This window comes from Amblyraja radiata, chromosome 31, assembly GCF_010909765.2.
Source record: "Amblyraja radiata isolate CabotCenter1 chromosome 31, sAmbRad1.1.pri, whole genome shotgun sequence".
NCBI lineage: Eukaryota > Metazoa > Chordata > Chondrichthyes > Rajiformes > Rajidae > Amblyraja > Amblyraja radiata.
Window position 1 is genome coordinate 14,817,658 of NC_045986.1, and position 17,211 is coordinate 14,834,868.

At 44.6% G+C, this 17,211-nt stretch overlaps 1 protein-coding gene across 1 annotated transcript; it reads right to left on the reverse strand.

Moving 5' to 3' along the window:
* Window positions 1–441: 441 nt before the first annotated feature.
* Window positions 442–14,177, reverse strand: LOC116990281 (trypsin-3-like). The gene is made up of 5 exons (XM_033047789.1): window positions 14,105–14,177; window positions 11,248–11,263; window positions 10,353–10,497; window positions 2,357–2,623; window positions 442–912 (listed from the first exon to the last, which is right to left on the reverse strand). The coding sequence occupies exons 1-5, from the start codon at window positions 14,175–14,177 to the stop codon at window positions 763–765; spliced, it is 651 nt and encodes a 216-aa protein (XP_032903680.1). The 3' UTR covers window positions 442–762.
* Between the last annotated feature and the right edge of the window lie 3,034 nt (window positions 14,178–17,211).

Sequence of the window (17,211 nt, forward strand, 5' to 3'; positions counted from 1 at the left end):
AACATAGAACTAGTGTGAACGGGTGATTGATGGTCAGCATGGTGGGCCAAAGGCCCTGTTTCCATGATGTTTCTCTAAACCAAACTAAAAAAAATACTAAAGCGCTTCAGTCCAAAATCCATGCCTCCACAGAAACAAGAAATCAAATGAATATTTAACTGTTGTGATGTTAAATCATCCTGCATTTTAATATGAAATAGCTGTCATTACAGAGAATATTTGATTTACATACTGTAGATCCAGCAACACAACAAATTAGTAAAGGTGAATGCTACTTTGTGTAGAACTTGAAATAAATGAAAAGTTTCTATCAAACTTACAAGTAACAGCAAGTTTATTTTCCTTAAGAAAGTCAGCCTGAAATTAAACATTAAGCTATGCATTAGACAATCTTAAGACAGTTGATTAACTTTCTCAGTCAAATGTAAATGTTCTACTTTCAGTTAAATTTAATTGAAGTCTGCTTTGAGCCCAACCAATGCACATTTTCAGAATTATGGTATTTTAGTTGGTACCGGCAAACATAATTTGGATTAAAGTTTTCCAACAATTTCAGCCTCAAGGAAAACTCTAACATCTTGAGTGTCTCCATCAGTCTCGCCTCTAAACGCCTGAATTGGCTCCATGCAAGTTGAATTGATCTATGATAAACGTGTACTATCAAGTTGTGCAATTAAACTTCACCAGTTTGATTTTGTAAATGTTTTGGCTGGATAAAACTGCGAAAAAGTTAACAAAAATGATCAGAAGGAGAAAATTGCCTTATGATCGGTTGATGTTTCTCTTGATCCAGTTGCGGAACCTTGCCACGGCTGTGTATACCCCAGGATAACTACCGTCTCCACAGAGCTTGCCCCACGATACTATTCCATATATTCTGCCTTTACAAACCAAAGGGCCACCGGAATCTCCCTGTCAAAGAAAAATAGTTAATAGGCAGGATCCTGAACAGGTATTAGAGCATAACAAACACCAATGGGCAGCATTTGTAATCTACACAGGGTGGCACAGCGGTAGAGTTATGCCCCTGTCCCACCTAGGAAACCTCTGGAGACTTTGCGCCCCACCCAAGGTTTCCGTGCGGTTCCCGGAGTTTTTTGTCAGTCTCCCTACCTGCTTCCACTACCTGTAACCTTCGGCAACCACCTGCAACTTCCGGGAACCGCACGGAAACCTTGGGTGGGGCGCAAAGTCTCCAGAGGTTTCCGTTCAGGTTTCCTAAGTGTGACAGGAGCATTACTGCCTTACAACACCAGAGACCCGGGTTCGATCCTGACTACGGGTGCTGTCTGTACCTTCTCCCCATGGGTTTTACCGGGTTCTCTGGTTTCCTCCCACTCTACTAAGACGTACAGGTTTGTAGGTCTATTGGCTTGGAAAAAACTAAAATAGTCCCTAGTGTGTGGAGGATAGTGTAAGTGTGTGGGAAACGCAGGTCGATACGGATCTAGTGGGCCGAAGGGCCTGTTTCTGCGCTGTATCTCCAAACTAAGCTAAACTGCCGTATGCGCAAAGATTGGACTTGCTTTCGCAAATCTCCTGATCGCATCTTGCTTGTGAGTTAGCTTCTGACACAAAGTGGGGAGAACATTCTGCAGGGTCTGAGTCAAGGGGCGAATCCCATAACAAGCTGCAGAAAGTCGTCTTTGGAATGTGGGAGGAAACCGGAGAAATCCCACGCGGTCACGGGGAGAACGTACAAACTCCATACATACAGCACCTGTGGTCAGGATCAAACCCGGGTCTCTGGCGCCGTAAGGTAGCAAATCGCCCATTACGCTGCTGGGGGGAACCTTTTTTCTTAACTCTTTCCTCGACGGAGATGCAACTTTTTCATCATATATCCATCTGCACTGAGGCTTTAACATCGTGGAGCTGGCGGTCCCTTTGTTAGTGATCAATTGCGGGAGCTCCAACCGCAGGAGGATCGACTGCCCCGATGCGGAAGTTTTGATTGCCCCGACCGCGGGAGAAAAGGATCAAAGAAGGTATAAGTTATTTGCCTTCCATCACAGTGGGGAATGTGAGGTTGCGAAAAAACAAGATGGATGTGCTGCCTGCACTGGTGAGGAACCGGAGGGAGTGCGGTGAGTGCAGTGATCTCGGTGTTTTGCGGGGACATGGCTTCATGAGGACATCCCGGAGTCTAGTGTGAGTGTGGACGGCTTTCTGACTGTTTGGGTGGACTGGGACTGTAGAGAGAGTGACAGTGGTCGGTACCACTCTGGTCATATCACGGTGAAGGAGCGTGTGTGTGGCCCGGACATTGAACTGATGGCTGTGGGTCTCGGCTTGTGCTGTGTGCCCTGGGAAGTTTATCTACTGTATTGACTCTATGAAGTAAAGATTTTAATACCTGGCAGGAATCTTTGCCGCCTGCTTGGAACCCAGCACAGATCATGTTCTTGGTGATGTTGCCATTGTAGGAGCCAAGCTGGTTACACCGTGCATTGGGCACGATGGGCACTCGCACTGCCCTCAACTTCCTTGGCACCACATTCCTGTTAGGATTGATGTAACCCCATCCTGACACTCGGCATAACGTGTCTGCTTCCAGCGACGAGCTTCGAAGGGGCAGGGGCACGATACCCACAAAATAGTTCAGTCTGGCAGGTCGTGAGAGCTGTTTGAGATACAGCACAGAGCACAGTCAGTGGTAGACATCACACTTAGCTGGTGTTAGTAATAGAAATGTGTGTGTGTGTGCATGCACACAGGTGGATGAGCATGTGTGTGGCCATGCTTATGCACATCGGTCACAATGTGTGTGTGTGCATGCGTGCATGTGTGTTTGTATGTGTGCATCTGCGTGTGTCAAGTCAAGTCAAGTTTATTAGTCACATACACATACGAGATGTGCAGTGAAATGAAAAGTGGCAATGCTCACGGACTTTGTGCAAAAAGACAAACAAACAAACAACCAAACAAACTACAAACAGAATGGAACAGAATCACATTCTTTTACATATTAAATATTGTGGGCGGAAGGAAAAAGGGATAAAAAACAGCAATTTTTAAAAAAGCAGTAGCGGTACAGTAATAGTTAGTCCCTGGAGGAGTTTACAGTCCTAATGGCCGCTGGGAAGAAACTCCTTCTCAACCTCTCCGTTCTCACAGCATGGCAACGGAGGCGTTTGCCTGACCGTAGCAGCTGGAACAGTCCGTTGCAGGGGTGGAAGGGGTCTCCCATGATTTTATTGGCTCTGGAGTTGCACCTCCTGATGTATAGTTCCTGCAGGGGGGTGAGTGAAGTTCCCATAGTGCGTTTGGCCGAACGCACTACTCTCTGCAGAGCCTTCTTGTCCTGAGCAGAGCAATTCCCAAACCAGATGGTAATATTTCCAGACAAGATGCTTTCCACAGCAGCTGAGTAGAAGCACTGGAGGATCCTCGGAGACACTCTGAATTTCCTCAATTGCCTGAGGTGGTAAAGGCGCTGCCTTGCCTTACTCACGAGTGCTGCGGCGTGTGATGTCCATGTCATATCCTCAGAGATGTGGATTCCCATATATTTAAAGCAACTCACCCTATCCACAGTATCCCCATTTATCCTCAATGTGTGTGTGCTTTAACGGCTAGTGACATAAACAATTTATAAGGAAACTTTATGCAACTAAATCTTTCAAGCTTTGACCCTGGGTTTTCTACAGTCATTAGCAGAGGGTAGAGTCTCGCAATGTGATACTTAAGTAGCTCAAATAAACTGTGTAGTCAAATAAACAATTCATCTGCTCTTCACAGACCGATTCTGGAACTCCCCTTAAAACGTTGTTTCAACTCAGTGAGCAGTTTAGTCACCAGACACAGTCAAGAGTCAAGGGTAGGGTTGCCAACTGTCCCGTATTAGCCGGGACATCCCGTATATTTGGCCAAATTGGTTTGTCCCATACTGGACAGCCCTTGTCCCATATTTGACTGCTACTACTCGGGTCGAGAGGACTGCCAGGTCAGAGCACCGTGTCCGGCCCCGCCTCACCCGTCCCGACAGAGTGCAGCCCATGGAGTGCAGCAGCAGCGCCTGGCCCGTGGTCCCAGTCAGTTGGCAGCCCAGCCATCTGTCCGACCTTCGGACCTTTGCTTACCGCCGACACCACCACCCCTCCTTCTCATTGGTTCATGAGTTGGATGGGGTGCCGGACTTTGCGTGCAGCAGAACACAAAGCCCAGCCGGTGGGCCAGCTGAGGCGTTTTGACTCGGGCCGCGCGACATCAGGCGCAAAGTCCGGCGCCCGGGCCAAAACTCCTCAGCTGGCCCACCGGCTGGGCTTTTGTGAGCAGTCCAGCACCCGGGCCAACTCATCATTCAAGCAGCCATGGCCAAGTCGGTCAACGAATTGCCGTCGGGAATTTGTCCCTTATTTTGCCCTTTTGTCCCTTATTTGGGAGTGAGAAAGTTGGCAACCCATTCAAGGGTCAAGACCCAACCCTGAGACGAGTGACAATCTTTTAGTGAAACCAATCAGTGTTCAAACCAGAACTATCAATATCACACAACTTTCTCTAATATTTTCTTTGAATAAGAATAAAGCAAAAATGTATTTAATGTATTTACATGTTTTACCGATTGAACCGAGTTGCCAGGTCGGCTGTGATCTTCAGGTTGTGCTAGAATTGTGGTGTTGGAGTTGAGACTCAAGAGTGTTTAATTGTTATGTGTATCACCAACAGAATAATGAGATTCTTACTTGCAGCAGCATAACAGGCATGTAAACACAGTCCATAGATAATGGAATAGACAAATCTCAATAATAACCACAATAGTAGTGCAAAAATAAAGTGCAAAGTTCTTACTACAAGCAAAGTCAGTCAATGGATCGTAGTTGAGACTAGTGATTCAAGAGCAGGGTGGTTGTTGTGAAGAAACTGTGCCTGAACCTGGTGCTCATGGTTTTCAGAACCATATACCTTCTTCCCGATGGTAGGGGTGAAATAAGAGCATGGCCAAGGTGGTGTGGGTCTTTCATGATACTGGCTGCCTTTTTGAGGCAGCGCCTCCTATAGATTCCTTTAGTGGTGGGGAGATCAGTACCTGTGATGGACCAAGCTGTGTCTGCCACTCACTGTAATCTCCTTCGCTCATGGGTGTTCGAGTTGTCAAAACAGGCCATGATACAACCAGTCAATATGCTCTCTACCATACACCTGTAGAATAGACAATAGACAATAGGTGCAGGAGTAGGCCATTCGGCCCTTTGAGCCAGCACCGCCATTCAATGTGATCATGGCTGATCATCCCCAATCAGCACCCCGTACCTGCCTTCTCCACATATCCCCTGACTCCCCTGGCTATCTTTAAGAGCCCTATCTTGCTCTCTCTTGAAAGTATCCAGAGACTCGGCCTCCACTGCCCTCTGAGGCAGAGAATTCCACATACTCACAATTCTCTGTGTGAAGAAGTGTTTCCTCGTCTCCATTCTAAATGGCTTACCCCTTATTCTTAAACTGTGGCCCCTGGTTCTGGACTCTCCCCCAACATCGGGAACATGTTTCCTCCCTCTAGCGTGTCCAAACCCTTAATAATCTTATATGTTTCAATAAGAAGTTAGAGTTTTTGTCATCATACTGAATTTCCTCCATCATCTGCGGAAGTTGAGGCGTTAATGAGCTTTCTTTACGATTGCAACATTGTGCTGGGCTCAGGACAGACCTTCAGAGATATGCACACACAGGAACTTGAAGTTGTTGACTCTCTCCACCACTAAATCATCAATGAAGACAGGTTTGTGGATCCTCAGCTTTCCTCTTCTAAAGACAACCATCAACTCCTTGGTCTTGCTGACGCTGAGAACTAGATTATTCTTCTGGCAACATTCAATCAGATTATCAACCTCCCTCCTGTACTGTGATTAATCATCACCCATTACCCGTTATTTGTCCAACAATGGTGGTATGGTCGGCGAAGTTTCACCTGGGGTCTATCCTGTGGTGGTGCGATTTTGCCTTGTAGCTAAGGAGGAGTGTTGCAGACCAATATCTCATGGACAGCTTGATCAATCTTCCATATTCAATATTCCTTAGCCAATACCTTCTTCCCCGCTTGTAAGACAGTGTTGGAACTGTATTTGGCTACACAGTCACAGGCATGGAGTGAGTAGAGCAGGAAAACAAGCACAGCCCTGAGGTGCTCCCGTGCTGATGGTTCTTGAGGAGGAAGTGTTGCTACCTATTTGTACAGATTGTGATCTGCCGATGAGGAAGTCAGGGATCCAGTTGCATTGGGATGAGCAGAAACGCAGATCCTCGAGTTTGATTCAACAGGGATTGTTGTAGAATTAATTGTCCACCTCTGAACATAGCGAGAGTCAAGGTGAGACAACGTCAGGTACATCTCATGGTGAGTTTTCGTGAACAACAGTTGGACTCACTTCCAAACCATCTTCACTCTGGCGATCTTCTTACTATTCTCTCTGTGTGCTCTCATCTCTCAATATTGTTACAACTTCCAAAAGTCTGCCAAGATATTTAATTTTTTGTGCATGATCTTTATGCTCTTTGATGCCTATATGTAAAAGCAGCATGTTACCTGAGAAACATACAAACACAGTCGTGACACATTCATGATCAATGTGGTTTTGTAGTTCACTTTCGATACTTCCTGCCACCCTCTCCCTCTCAGACCTGGTCTGATGATATATTCAGCTGCTATAATCAGTGGCCTTGTAGTTTGCCCATTGTGGAGGATTACACTTTCATGGCTAATATTCCAGTCTAAGAATGCATCATGTTATCACATGGGATGGTTTGGAGAATCCTAGATGCCAGTTCCATGCCGGCGGAGAGGTGAGGACCTCCCAATTTGTGCAGATGCTTTTCACCTGCATTCCTATATCCTTCATTGGAAGCAGGGGTGTGGATCTGTAGGTGGATGTTGCCCATTAGCCCTCTTCCCCAGGAACAATCAGCATCTGTATGCCTGGAAAGGGAGAATTAGCGAAGCACTGGACAATGGTAGAGGTAGCACCCGAGCCAAACGACATCCGATGGGGTGTTAGCTGTAAGGAGAGCTTGGATAAACTTGGATTGTTAACTGTAAGCTTAAGCAAAACACTGAAGGAACTCAACAGGTCGATCAGCATCTGCAGAGGTAATGGAAAGATACAGTCGGGACTCTTCACAGACTTGAGAGGCATGAAGTATTGGAGAAAATACTCATTCGACAAAGTCAGCATGGATTTATGAAAGGTAAATCATGTCTGACGAATCTTATAGAATTTTTCGAGGATGTAACTAGTAGAGTGGATAAGGGAGAACCAGTGGATGTGTTATATCTGGACTTTCAGAAGGCTTTCGACAAGGTCCCACATAAGAGATTAGTATGCAAACTTAAAGCACACGGTATTGGGGGTTCAGTATGGATGTGGATAGAGAACTGGCTGGCAGACAGGAAGCAAAGAGTAGGAGTAAACGGGTCCTTTTCAGAATGGCAGGCAGTGACTAGTGGGGTACCGCAAGGCTCAGTGCTGGGACCCCAGCTATTTACAATATATTTTAATGATCTGGATGAGGGAATTGAATGCAACATCTCCAAGTTTGCAGATGACACGAAGCTGGGGGGCAGTGTTAGCTGTGAGGAGGATGCTAGGAGGCTGCAAGGTGACTTGGATAGGTTGGGTGAGTGGGAAAATGCATGGCAGATGCAGTACAATGTGGATAAATGTGAGGTTATCCACTTTGGTGGCAAAAACAGGAAAGCAGACTATTATCTGAATGGTGGCCGATTAGGAAAAGGGGAGATGCAACGAGACCTGGGTGTCATTGTACACCAGTCATTGAAAGTAGGAATGCAGGTGCAGCAGGCAGTGAAGAAAGCAAATGGTATGTTAGCATTCATAGCAAAAGGATTTGTGTATAAGAGCAGGGAGGTTCTACTGCAGTTGTACAGGGTCTTGGTGAGACCACACCTGGAGTATTGCGTACAGTTTTGGTCACCTAATCTGAGGAAAGACATTCTTGCCATAGAGGGAGTACAGAGAAGGTTCACCAGACTGATTCCTGGGATGGCAGGACTTTCATATGAAGAAAGACTGGATAGACCCGGCTTGTACACGCTAGAATTTAGAAGATTGAGGGGGGATCTTATAGAAACTTACAAAATTCTTAAGGGGTTGTACAGGCTAGATGCAGGAAGATTATTCCCTATGGTGGGGAAGTCCAGAACTAGGGGTCACAGTTTAAGGATAAGAGGGAAGTCTTTTAGGACCGAGATGAGAAAATCATTTTTTACACAGAGAGTGGTGAATCTGTGGAATTCTCTGCCACAGAAGGTAGTTGAGGCCAGTTCATTGGCTATATTTAAGAGGGAGTTAGATGTGGCCCTTGTGGCTAAAGGGATCAGGGGGTATGGAGAGAAGGCAGGGATGGGATACTGAGTTGGATGATCAGGCATGATCATATCGAATGGCGGTTCAGGCTAGAAGGGCCGAATGGCCTACTCCTGCACCTATTTTCTATGTTTCTATGTGTTTCTATGTAAAATGGATCAGGTGATAATCTCCTGGTTTATGGTGAAAAACGGATAATTTAATGTATATATATTTGTGGTGTCGGGAGCTGAGGGGAGACCTAATAGAAGTATTTAAAATTATAAGAGGCATAGATCGGTTATCAGAACCTTTTTCCCACTGTGTCCATGTCAAAACCAGAGGACATGGGTGTAAGATGAGAGGGGAATAGTTTAGGCACCTTTATCTGTAGGCACGTTTATTTTGATACACAGAGAGCGGTGGGTGCCTGGAACATGTTTTCAGGGGGTAGTGGTGGAGGTAGATACAAAGAGGCATTTAAGAAGCTTTTAGATAGGCACATGGATTTGCAGCAAATGGAGGGATCGTGCGGCAGAGAATAGTTTAGAGATACAGCGCAGAAACAGGCCTTTTGGCCCACTGAATCCACGCGGACCAGCGATCCCCGCTCAATTACATTATTCTACACACACTCAGGACAATTTTACAATTATAATAAGCCAATTAGCCTACAAGCCTGTATGTCTTTGGAGTGTGGGAGGAAACCGGAGAGCCTGGAGAAGACCCACGTTGGTCACGGGGAGAATGCGCAAACTCTCTGCAGACAAGCACCCGTGGTCAGGGTCGATCCGTGGTCAGGCCTCTGGCGCTGTAAGGCAGCAACTCTACCGCTGCACCATCTTACCGCCCAGTGAATAGATGACGAGGGAATAAGAAGAGGATTACTCAATGAGCCAGCATAGACTGAATGGGCCGAATGACATCCTTCTTTGTCGTGAGGAAATATCTGAAGTTAGTTGACATGGTTCAAGCCAGGCACATTGCGCAACGCTGTACATTGGATATATTGGGCCTCAGGCACGTGCTTACCTTTACGGACATTGGATATGTTTGCCCGACCAACAACCAATAAGTTATTGTATTTAAATAAGACAGTGGGCATCCGTGATTGAACAAAGGCAAATAGGAGACATCCTCCGAACGCAGTTCCATCTAGCCATGAGGTGTATCTTTGGTCTTGGAAGCAGCAGCTGGTGAGTGGGACTATATTTTGCGATTTTACCTTTGATTTTGGAACACACGTGCCGCACGTGAAAAAATTCTGAATTCTTTTGTATATCTTGTGCATTTGTCAGCGCCAGCGGACATAATACGAATCCAGATTCGGATTTGGAGATCTTTAAACAAATTATTAAATTATTAATCTCTATACTCTGGTTACAAGGACGCATGGATTTTTCTTGCCAACTATGTGTAAAAGTCGTTACTGATTTTAATTGTCAACAAAGAGTGAAATGGATATTTGACTCAGATCTCCTAAAATGTAGGTGGTGCTAGTTTAAGGCATTGTCCTTGGCTTTGTGAACTTTACCTGATTGCCACAGACATTATTAACTCATGTTTTAAAACTCATTAATTTTGCACTCTTGGATCCAAGGTTGTACAGAGAGTCGGTGGAAATATTTGCTGAAAGGGCTGTTTCAGTGAGGGAAAACATAATGCACCACAAGGATTAATTACACTCTAAATAGGTCAGCAGAACCGGTTGCTTGTTCCTTCATCTTTTGAGGGCATTGGGAAGGTTTTACCAGCTACCGCACTCCAAAGTTATACTTGCTTACAAAATCCCTGCTTGGTTAAAGATGCATTCAAATCCACTTATCCAGTCATATGTAGACTCAGAGGAGTCTTACAATAGAACTCTCCGTGGATGAGTGAACAGGGAATATGAGTGAATATTAAAGGAAAATTGTTTATTTTGCATCAGGATATTGCTTGACGGATATATTACATAACTTTGAGTGGTTTTCTTCGTCGTTGAGAAGACATGAGAGTCGTTGACAGATTAACACTTGCTAAGGTTCAATGTTTACACGAATGACAATTTACCTTAATCAACATGATGTCAGAATCTTTGCTCTCTGGGTTGTATTGAGGATAGGGAATCATCTTAGTTGGGTAAAACATTTGTTCGGTCCCTTCATATCTGCTTAATGAGTGGTCCCCTGCAATTATCTGTATAGATTCAGCGCCTCTGTAATGAAGCAGGAACACAAAGTTATGCATTAACGCCGTCTCTTCATTACTGGAATGGGAAGATGTTTGACAGGGAATTCTACCAACCCAGCTTTGCAGTGTGCAGCTGTGAGAACCCATCTTCGGTGGATCAAAGACCCTCCACAATAGTGAACTCCTCCTGGTCTCTTCAGAGACACTTGGTATCTGATGGAATGAGGCAACACTGAGTACCCACCAACAATGCGTGACTGTCCTAGAGTTGAAACAAACCTCCAAATTATACTGTGCAGGAAGGAACAGACACCGAAGAAGGGTCTCGACCCGAAACGTTTCCCTTTTCTCCAGAGATGCTGCCTGACCCACTGAGTTACTCCAGCTTTTTGTGTCTCTCTCCAAATCATATCGTTTGATCGTGTTCTTACGTCATTTACAGATGCATTTACATCAGCTGATTACAATGCACCAGAAACACTGTGCCGCAATGGGAAGGAGTGTTAAATTATTTGCTATTCCAAAATTACAGCAATTATTTGTATCTAATCAGAAGTTTTAGCTCTGGGGAAAAATAAGCAGCAACTGATCTTCCAGTATATATGATATACAATTTCTTGACACAGCTTTAATTATAGACAACAATGTTAACAAGGAAATGTGAAAGTAGTTGATGTATTTTACTCCCAATTAGAAATGGACCACGGTATTACAATCTGGACTCGTACAGTTTTATCAATCATGAAATGTTTGACGTTAATGATCAGACACTCACCGTATGTTGATGGTGACTTTGAGAGGCAGAGCAACAGGATGTAGAGGTTGGAGACATTCATTTTGTGTTCAGGAGAGGCACGATTGAAACTACCTGTAGCTGCTTAATACTGAACTCACTGTCTGGGAACGGCATGTCAAGTGTTCTTTTATCCAGTTACTGAGTTTTCACAGTAGCTCCACTCGTAACATTATATATTGTAATTAACTTTAAATGGGAATCAGTGAAATCGCAATTAGGCACTACCAACGTGGATCAAATGTAGCTGCTTGGCCCTGTTTGAGGTGAAAGTGATAATGTTTCATTTCCCCATCTACATCCTCCACCACTGCTTCGATTTGGCAGCAACCCATTTAATTCTGCGTGCCAAATGTTCAAAGCTTTGCAAAGTAGAAGAGTTTGCAATCGAGGGGTGTGTCGCTCTTGCAGGCTGAGTGCACACATTTAGCCACAGTCGTTTTTTTCTGAGAGATGAAACTCAGTGAAGAAAAGCTTTGTCTTCGAATCACCTGTCTCCTGTTACGGAATAAATTAATTAATTTCAAGAGATTTCTAACGGAAGTTATTTCAAAAGGTACGGATGGCAGAACTTCTACCGAAGCCTGAAACACAACAACTGCAATAAGATCCATTCATTTAGAGACAGGTTGTACGTTCTTCCTCCCGTCCGCATGCAGTGGAGATTGGCGCCGAGGTGGGTGCATCTCCTTGACCTTCTAATCAAGCTGGGTCAAAACAAAGCAGGAAGGAACAGTATACATGGGACAGACTAACTCCAAGGCAATTGAGGCAGTTGCCCTGGTAACTTGCTTCTTTCCCGGAACTGCAGGCCTCAGTCAACCTGAATCCAGAAGTCACAATAAAGCAGAACATTTTTAGTAGAATGTTGACGAGGCAAGAATGAACAATGTGCTGGAAGAACTCAATAGGTCAGGCAGCATCTGTGGAAGGAAATATCCAGACATTATTACTTAAACCCATCTTGAAGAGTTCTGACCCGAAACGTGGTCTGTCTATTACCTTCCACAGATGCTGCCTGACCTGTTGAGTTCTTCCAGCTCTTTGTGTTTTGCTCAAGATTCTAGCATCCGCAGTATCTCGTATCTCCAATGTAGACTTTGACTAATAAGGGCATATAACTGACATTGTGGATTGATTACATTTGTACTGATTGCTTTGCTATTCTTTTTAGTGGCGTGTCATCGTACCAGTATAAACAGACACATGCACACTCCATCACCATACATAAATGTCATTGATTACCAGTTTTACCCACACACATTTCCTCAACCTTCTCCCTCAGTTTCCGTCTTCCCTTAAACTCTCTCCAATTCTGTTCACTCCCTTTTCACTCATCTCCTTCCTCACAGACCCATTCTTTTCCCTCTCAATTCTCCTGCTCCCTACACTGCCCACCGTACCCTCTCTAGCTGCCAGCTGCACTACTCACTGCACTTTCCGCCTCCCTTTTCCCACAATCGGTGCAGCCGCCCAAAGCGCAGCCAAGTTTTGGCTGAGTCAACCTTCTCCAAACAAACCCAACCACAGATGTTGGACAAAGCTGGATATTTTTTGTCTAGAGCGTCAGAGGCTGATGAGAGACCTGATAGAAAATTGTAAATTATAAGAGACATAGATAGGGTAGACAGAATCTCTCTTCCAGATAGAATTGTCAAAGACCAGAGGGTTAGCTTTCAGGTGAGAGGGACAAAGTTTAAAGGAAATGTGCAAGCAAGTTTTTCAAAAAGTTTTTTTTGCTAACATTTATTTCGAGACGACTTGTATACAAAAATAGGGATGTAATGCTGAGGCTCTATAGGGCGCTGGTCAGGCGGCATTTGGAGTATTGTGAGCAATATTGGGCTCCATATCTGAGGAAGGATGTGCTGGCTCTGGAGAGAGTCCAGTGGAGGTTTACAAGAATTATTCCAGGAATGAGTGGATGACAATGTGGAAAGGAACAGTTCAGAGGACAAATGCAGGCAGATGGGGCTAGCCCAGGATGTCAACTTGGATGGCATGGACAGATTGGGCTGAAGGGCCTGTTTCCATGCTGTATACTCTGTGAGTTGAATTGAATTGAATTGATTTTATTAGGGCCAGTGCATATTAATAAACATTTGCATGTAATATGCAAGATTGTAGCCAGTAGCTAATTTCCATCTTTAGTCCCACACAAGGTAAACACATCCCAAACAAGGTAAAAACAAAAGACAAAAACAAAAACAAAAACAAAACAAACAATATGGTTTAGTTTATGGCTATGTTTGTCTGGACCCTTCCAAGTATTCGTGAGTCAGAAGGAAAGAAGTGAACTTGAGGGGACATGGGTTTAAGGTGAGGGGGGGGGGGGGGGGGGAGATTTAATAGGAACCTGAGAGGTCACTTTATTGCACAAAGGGTGATGGGTTTATGTAATGAGCTGCCAGAGGAGGTAGTTGAGGCATGTACTATCATAACGTCTAAGAAACATTAAGACAGGTACATGGATAGGATAGGTTTGGAGTGCACGTAGGCCTGGTGTAGATGGGACATGTTGAGCTGATGGCCCTGTTTCGACACTCTATGATTATGAATCTATGAATCTCATGCGATCAATCCCCAATTGCTGATTCTCCAAAGACCTTCCATCGAGCAGGGCACAGAAACATCGCATGATAGAATCGCTAGGTCCCTGCCTATTATACGCCTTATTTTTTTCCGGAATAATACAATGGAATTGGATTCCCCGCCCTCACACTCATGATAAAGGACGTAACTCTAGAATTAGTTCAGAAAATCATACATTTACGAGGGTCCAATTGAGTTCCTTTAGCCCTCAGGCTAGCCTTGGACAGAGCAGGAACAATAGGATTACCCTGGTAATGCAGCAGTGTCTTGTTACCGGCATATATAATGGCAGCAAGAATGATGCTCGTCAGTTTTAGCATTAGGGTAACCATCAAACTGGATCAAAGAGTGCAACACTGGTTGGTCAGTCCTTAAAACGTCGACCTTTTCTTAAGGTATGTCTATCTCATTGGAAAACAAGAAAGTATTTAGATGGAGATTAATTTAATATAGTTGTGTTATAATGGTTAAAAGAAGTAGGGCATGGTAAACGTTGACTCACTAAGTCATTCTGCTCTCTTTATGGCTCATTTCAAGTTTGCTTATGTCATATTTGATGGGGTTTGTTGAGATCCACGGCAGTCAATGCTGAGGAAATGAACTGCAGATGTTGGTTTCAATCGAAGATAGACACAAAATGCTGGAGTAACTCGGCAGGACAGGCAGCGTCTCTCGATAGAAGGAATGGGCGGCGTTTCGGGTCGAGACCCTTCTTCAGTCTGAAGAATGTATTGTATTATTGATAATTATATATTTATCTGTTTGTTACTGTGTTTACGGGCCTGTTAAACTGTAGAAAGCAAGCATTTCACTGATCCGTTACCAGTACATACGACAATTATGTATTGCGGCACGGTGGCGCAGCGGTAGAGTTGCTGCTTTACAGCGCCAGACACCCGGGTTTGATCCTGACCACGGGTGCTGTCTGTAAGGAGTTTGTACGTTCTTCCCGTGACCTGCATGGGGTTTCTTCGGGATCTCAGGTTTCCTCCCACACTCCAAAGTCGTGCAGGCTTGTAGGTTAATTGGCCTGGTATAATTATAAATTGGCCCTAGTGTGTGGGACAGTGTTAGTGTGCAGGTATCACTGGTCAGCATGGACTCGGTGGGTCGAAGGGCCTGTTTCTGCGCTGTATCTCGAAACTAAACTAAAATTAAACACTCTTGACTTGCCCTATTCCCAGACCAAGTCACTGGTCTGACTCTGACTTTGACTTTGACATCGGGAGAAGAATGGAGAGCAGGGGAGAGACAAGACTTTGCCTTCCATCACAGTGAGGAGGAGATTCACTGTGATGGATGTTTGTGTAAATTGTGTTGGTGTGTGGCTTGGTTCTTTTCTTGTTGTATGACTGCAGAAACCAAATTTTGTTTGAACTTCATGTGAGGTTCAAATGACAAATAAACGGTATTGTACGGTATTGTATTGTATTGGATTGAGAACAAGAATAGGGTTTAAAAGCTTAACTGGTGTGTATGAATCAACTGCTTTCCAGATGAACTTGCTGAGCTACTGAGACAGCTAGCTGTAAGTGTCTAAACATTTCTGTTCTGTCTTTGTTGCAGATACCACACAATGGGAACTTTTATATACATAAAGACTCTGGTGTTAATGGGTATTGCACAAGGTAAGGAGAAGGGTTAAGGGCCTGTCCCATTGGCGTCATTTGCATGTCACGCAGGTTGCGGGCGAAGATTTTGTGAATTCCAAAATCCTGGGGCGCCGCGCGCGACTGCTCGTCACTGCCTACGTCACCACGCACCACGCGCACGTAATGCACGCCATGCGTCACGACACGCGCGCCGTGCATCGTGACGCGTAAATGACGCGCGAATGACGCCCAAGTGGGACGGGCCCTTAACTTACCAGGGATTTCGCATATTTTTTTATTCAGTTCTTTATGTCTCCACATCATCATCTATATCTCTCGTTTCGCTCATCCCTAACCGGTCTGAAGAAGGGTCTCGACCTGAAACGTCACCCATTCCTTCTCTCCAGAGATGCTGCCTGACCCGCTGAGTTACTCCAGCTTTTGTGCCTATCCTCGGTTTCAACTAGCATCTGCAGTTCCGTCCTACACACTGTGGTATAAGGCTTGGCAAAACTTGATTTTTATTTTTTATTAGCTTCCACATTAAAAAAAGATGTGATTGTTTCTTGTGTAGGAAGGAACTGCAGATGCTGGTTTAAACCGAAGATAGACTCAAAAGGCTGAAGTAGGCTAACGGGTCAGACAGCATCTCTGAAGACAAGGGATAGCTGAGGTTTCGGGTCAAGACCCTTCTTCAGTCTGAAGAGGGGTCTCCACCTGAAGCCTCAGCTATTCCTTTTCTCCAGAGATGCTGTCTGACCCGCTGAGTTACTCCAGCTTTTTGTGTCGCACATTGTTTCTTTCTAGGCATTCATATTGATTTTAACTGATTACATACAGGTCTGCCCCAAATACAGTTCAAAGAATAAAGTGCTGGAGGAATTCTATGAGTCAGGCTGCATCAATGGAGGGACTTACCCTTCTTCAGACTGATCTGACCTGAATTGTCGCTTGTCCATTCCCTCCACAGATGCTGCCTGACCCGACGAGTTCCTCCAGCACTTGCAGTCCCATGTGACTCTAAAACTCAAGGGACATGAGTAGATATTTTTTGAATGATAGTATCATCAATAAATCGTATCTACTTTAATTTATCATGATTATTTATCGTAATGTTACATGGATAAGAACGAGGAAATTAAAGAGTATGAAAGATCTTTGACTTTTGTTTGTCAGTGGAGTGAACATATTCATGAATTTAGTTACTTTCAAAGGAAAATACTTTTGGTGGACTGTTAGAGTTAGGTAATTCCAATAAAAAAACGAAATCTGCCAAGCCTCGAAGGGAAGGTATATTTTGCGATTGCTCCAAGCACAGACTTTAGTTTAGTGAAGAGATACAGTTTGGAAACAGGCCCTTCGGCACACCGAGCCCACACCAACCCATCGATCAACCGTTCATACTAATTCAATGTTATCCCACTTTCTCATTCACTCCCTACACACGAGGGACAATTTACAGAGGCTGGTTAATCGACAATCCGTGTCTTTAGGATGTGGAAAGAATCCGGAGCATCCGAATGAAACACACACGGTCACAAGGAGAACGTGAAAATTCCACACAGACAGTACCCAAGGTCAAGTTCGAACCCTGGCTTTTGGTGCTGAGTGACTAAAGCTCTAACAGCAGCGCCAGTGTGCCCGATGAACAAAAGTGAAACTTCTAAGCTTTCACTCCCCTACTTGTCCAAAAGCTTGTTTTCAACAGCACAAGTTATGCTTTGCCTGAACCATTACTAGTTTTAGTTTGTTTGCCTTAAGA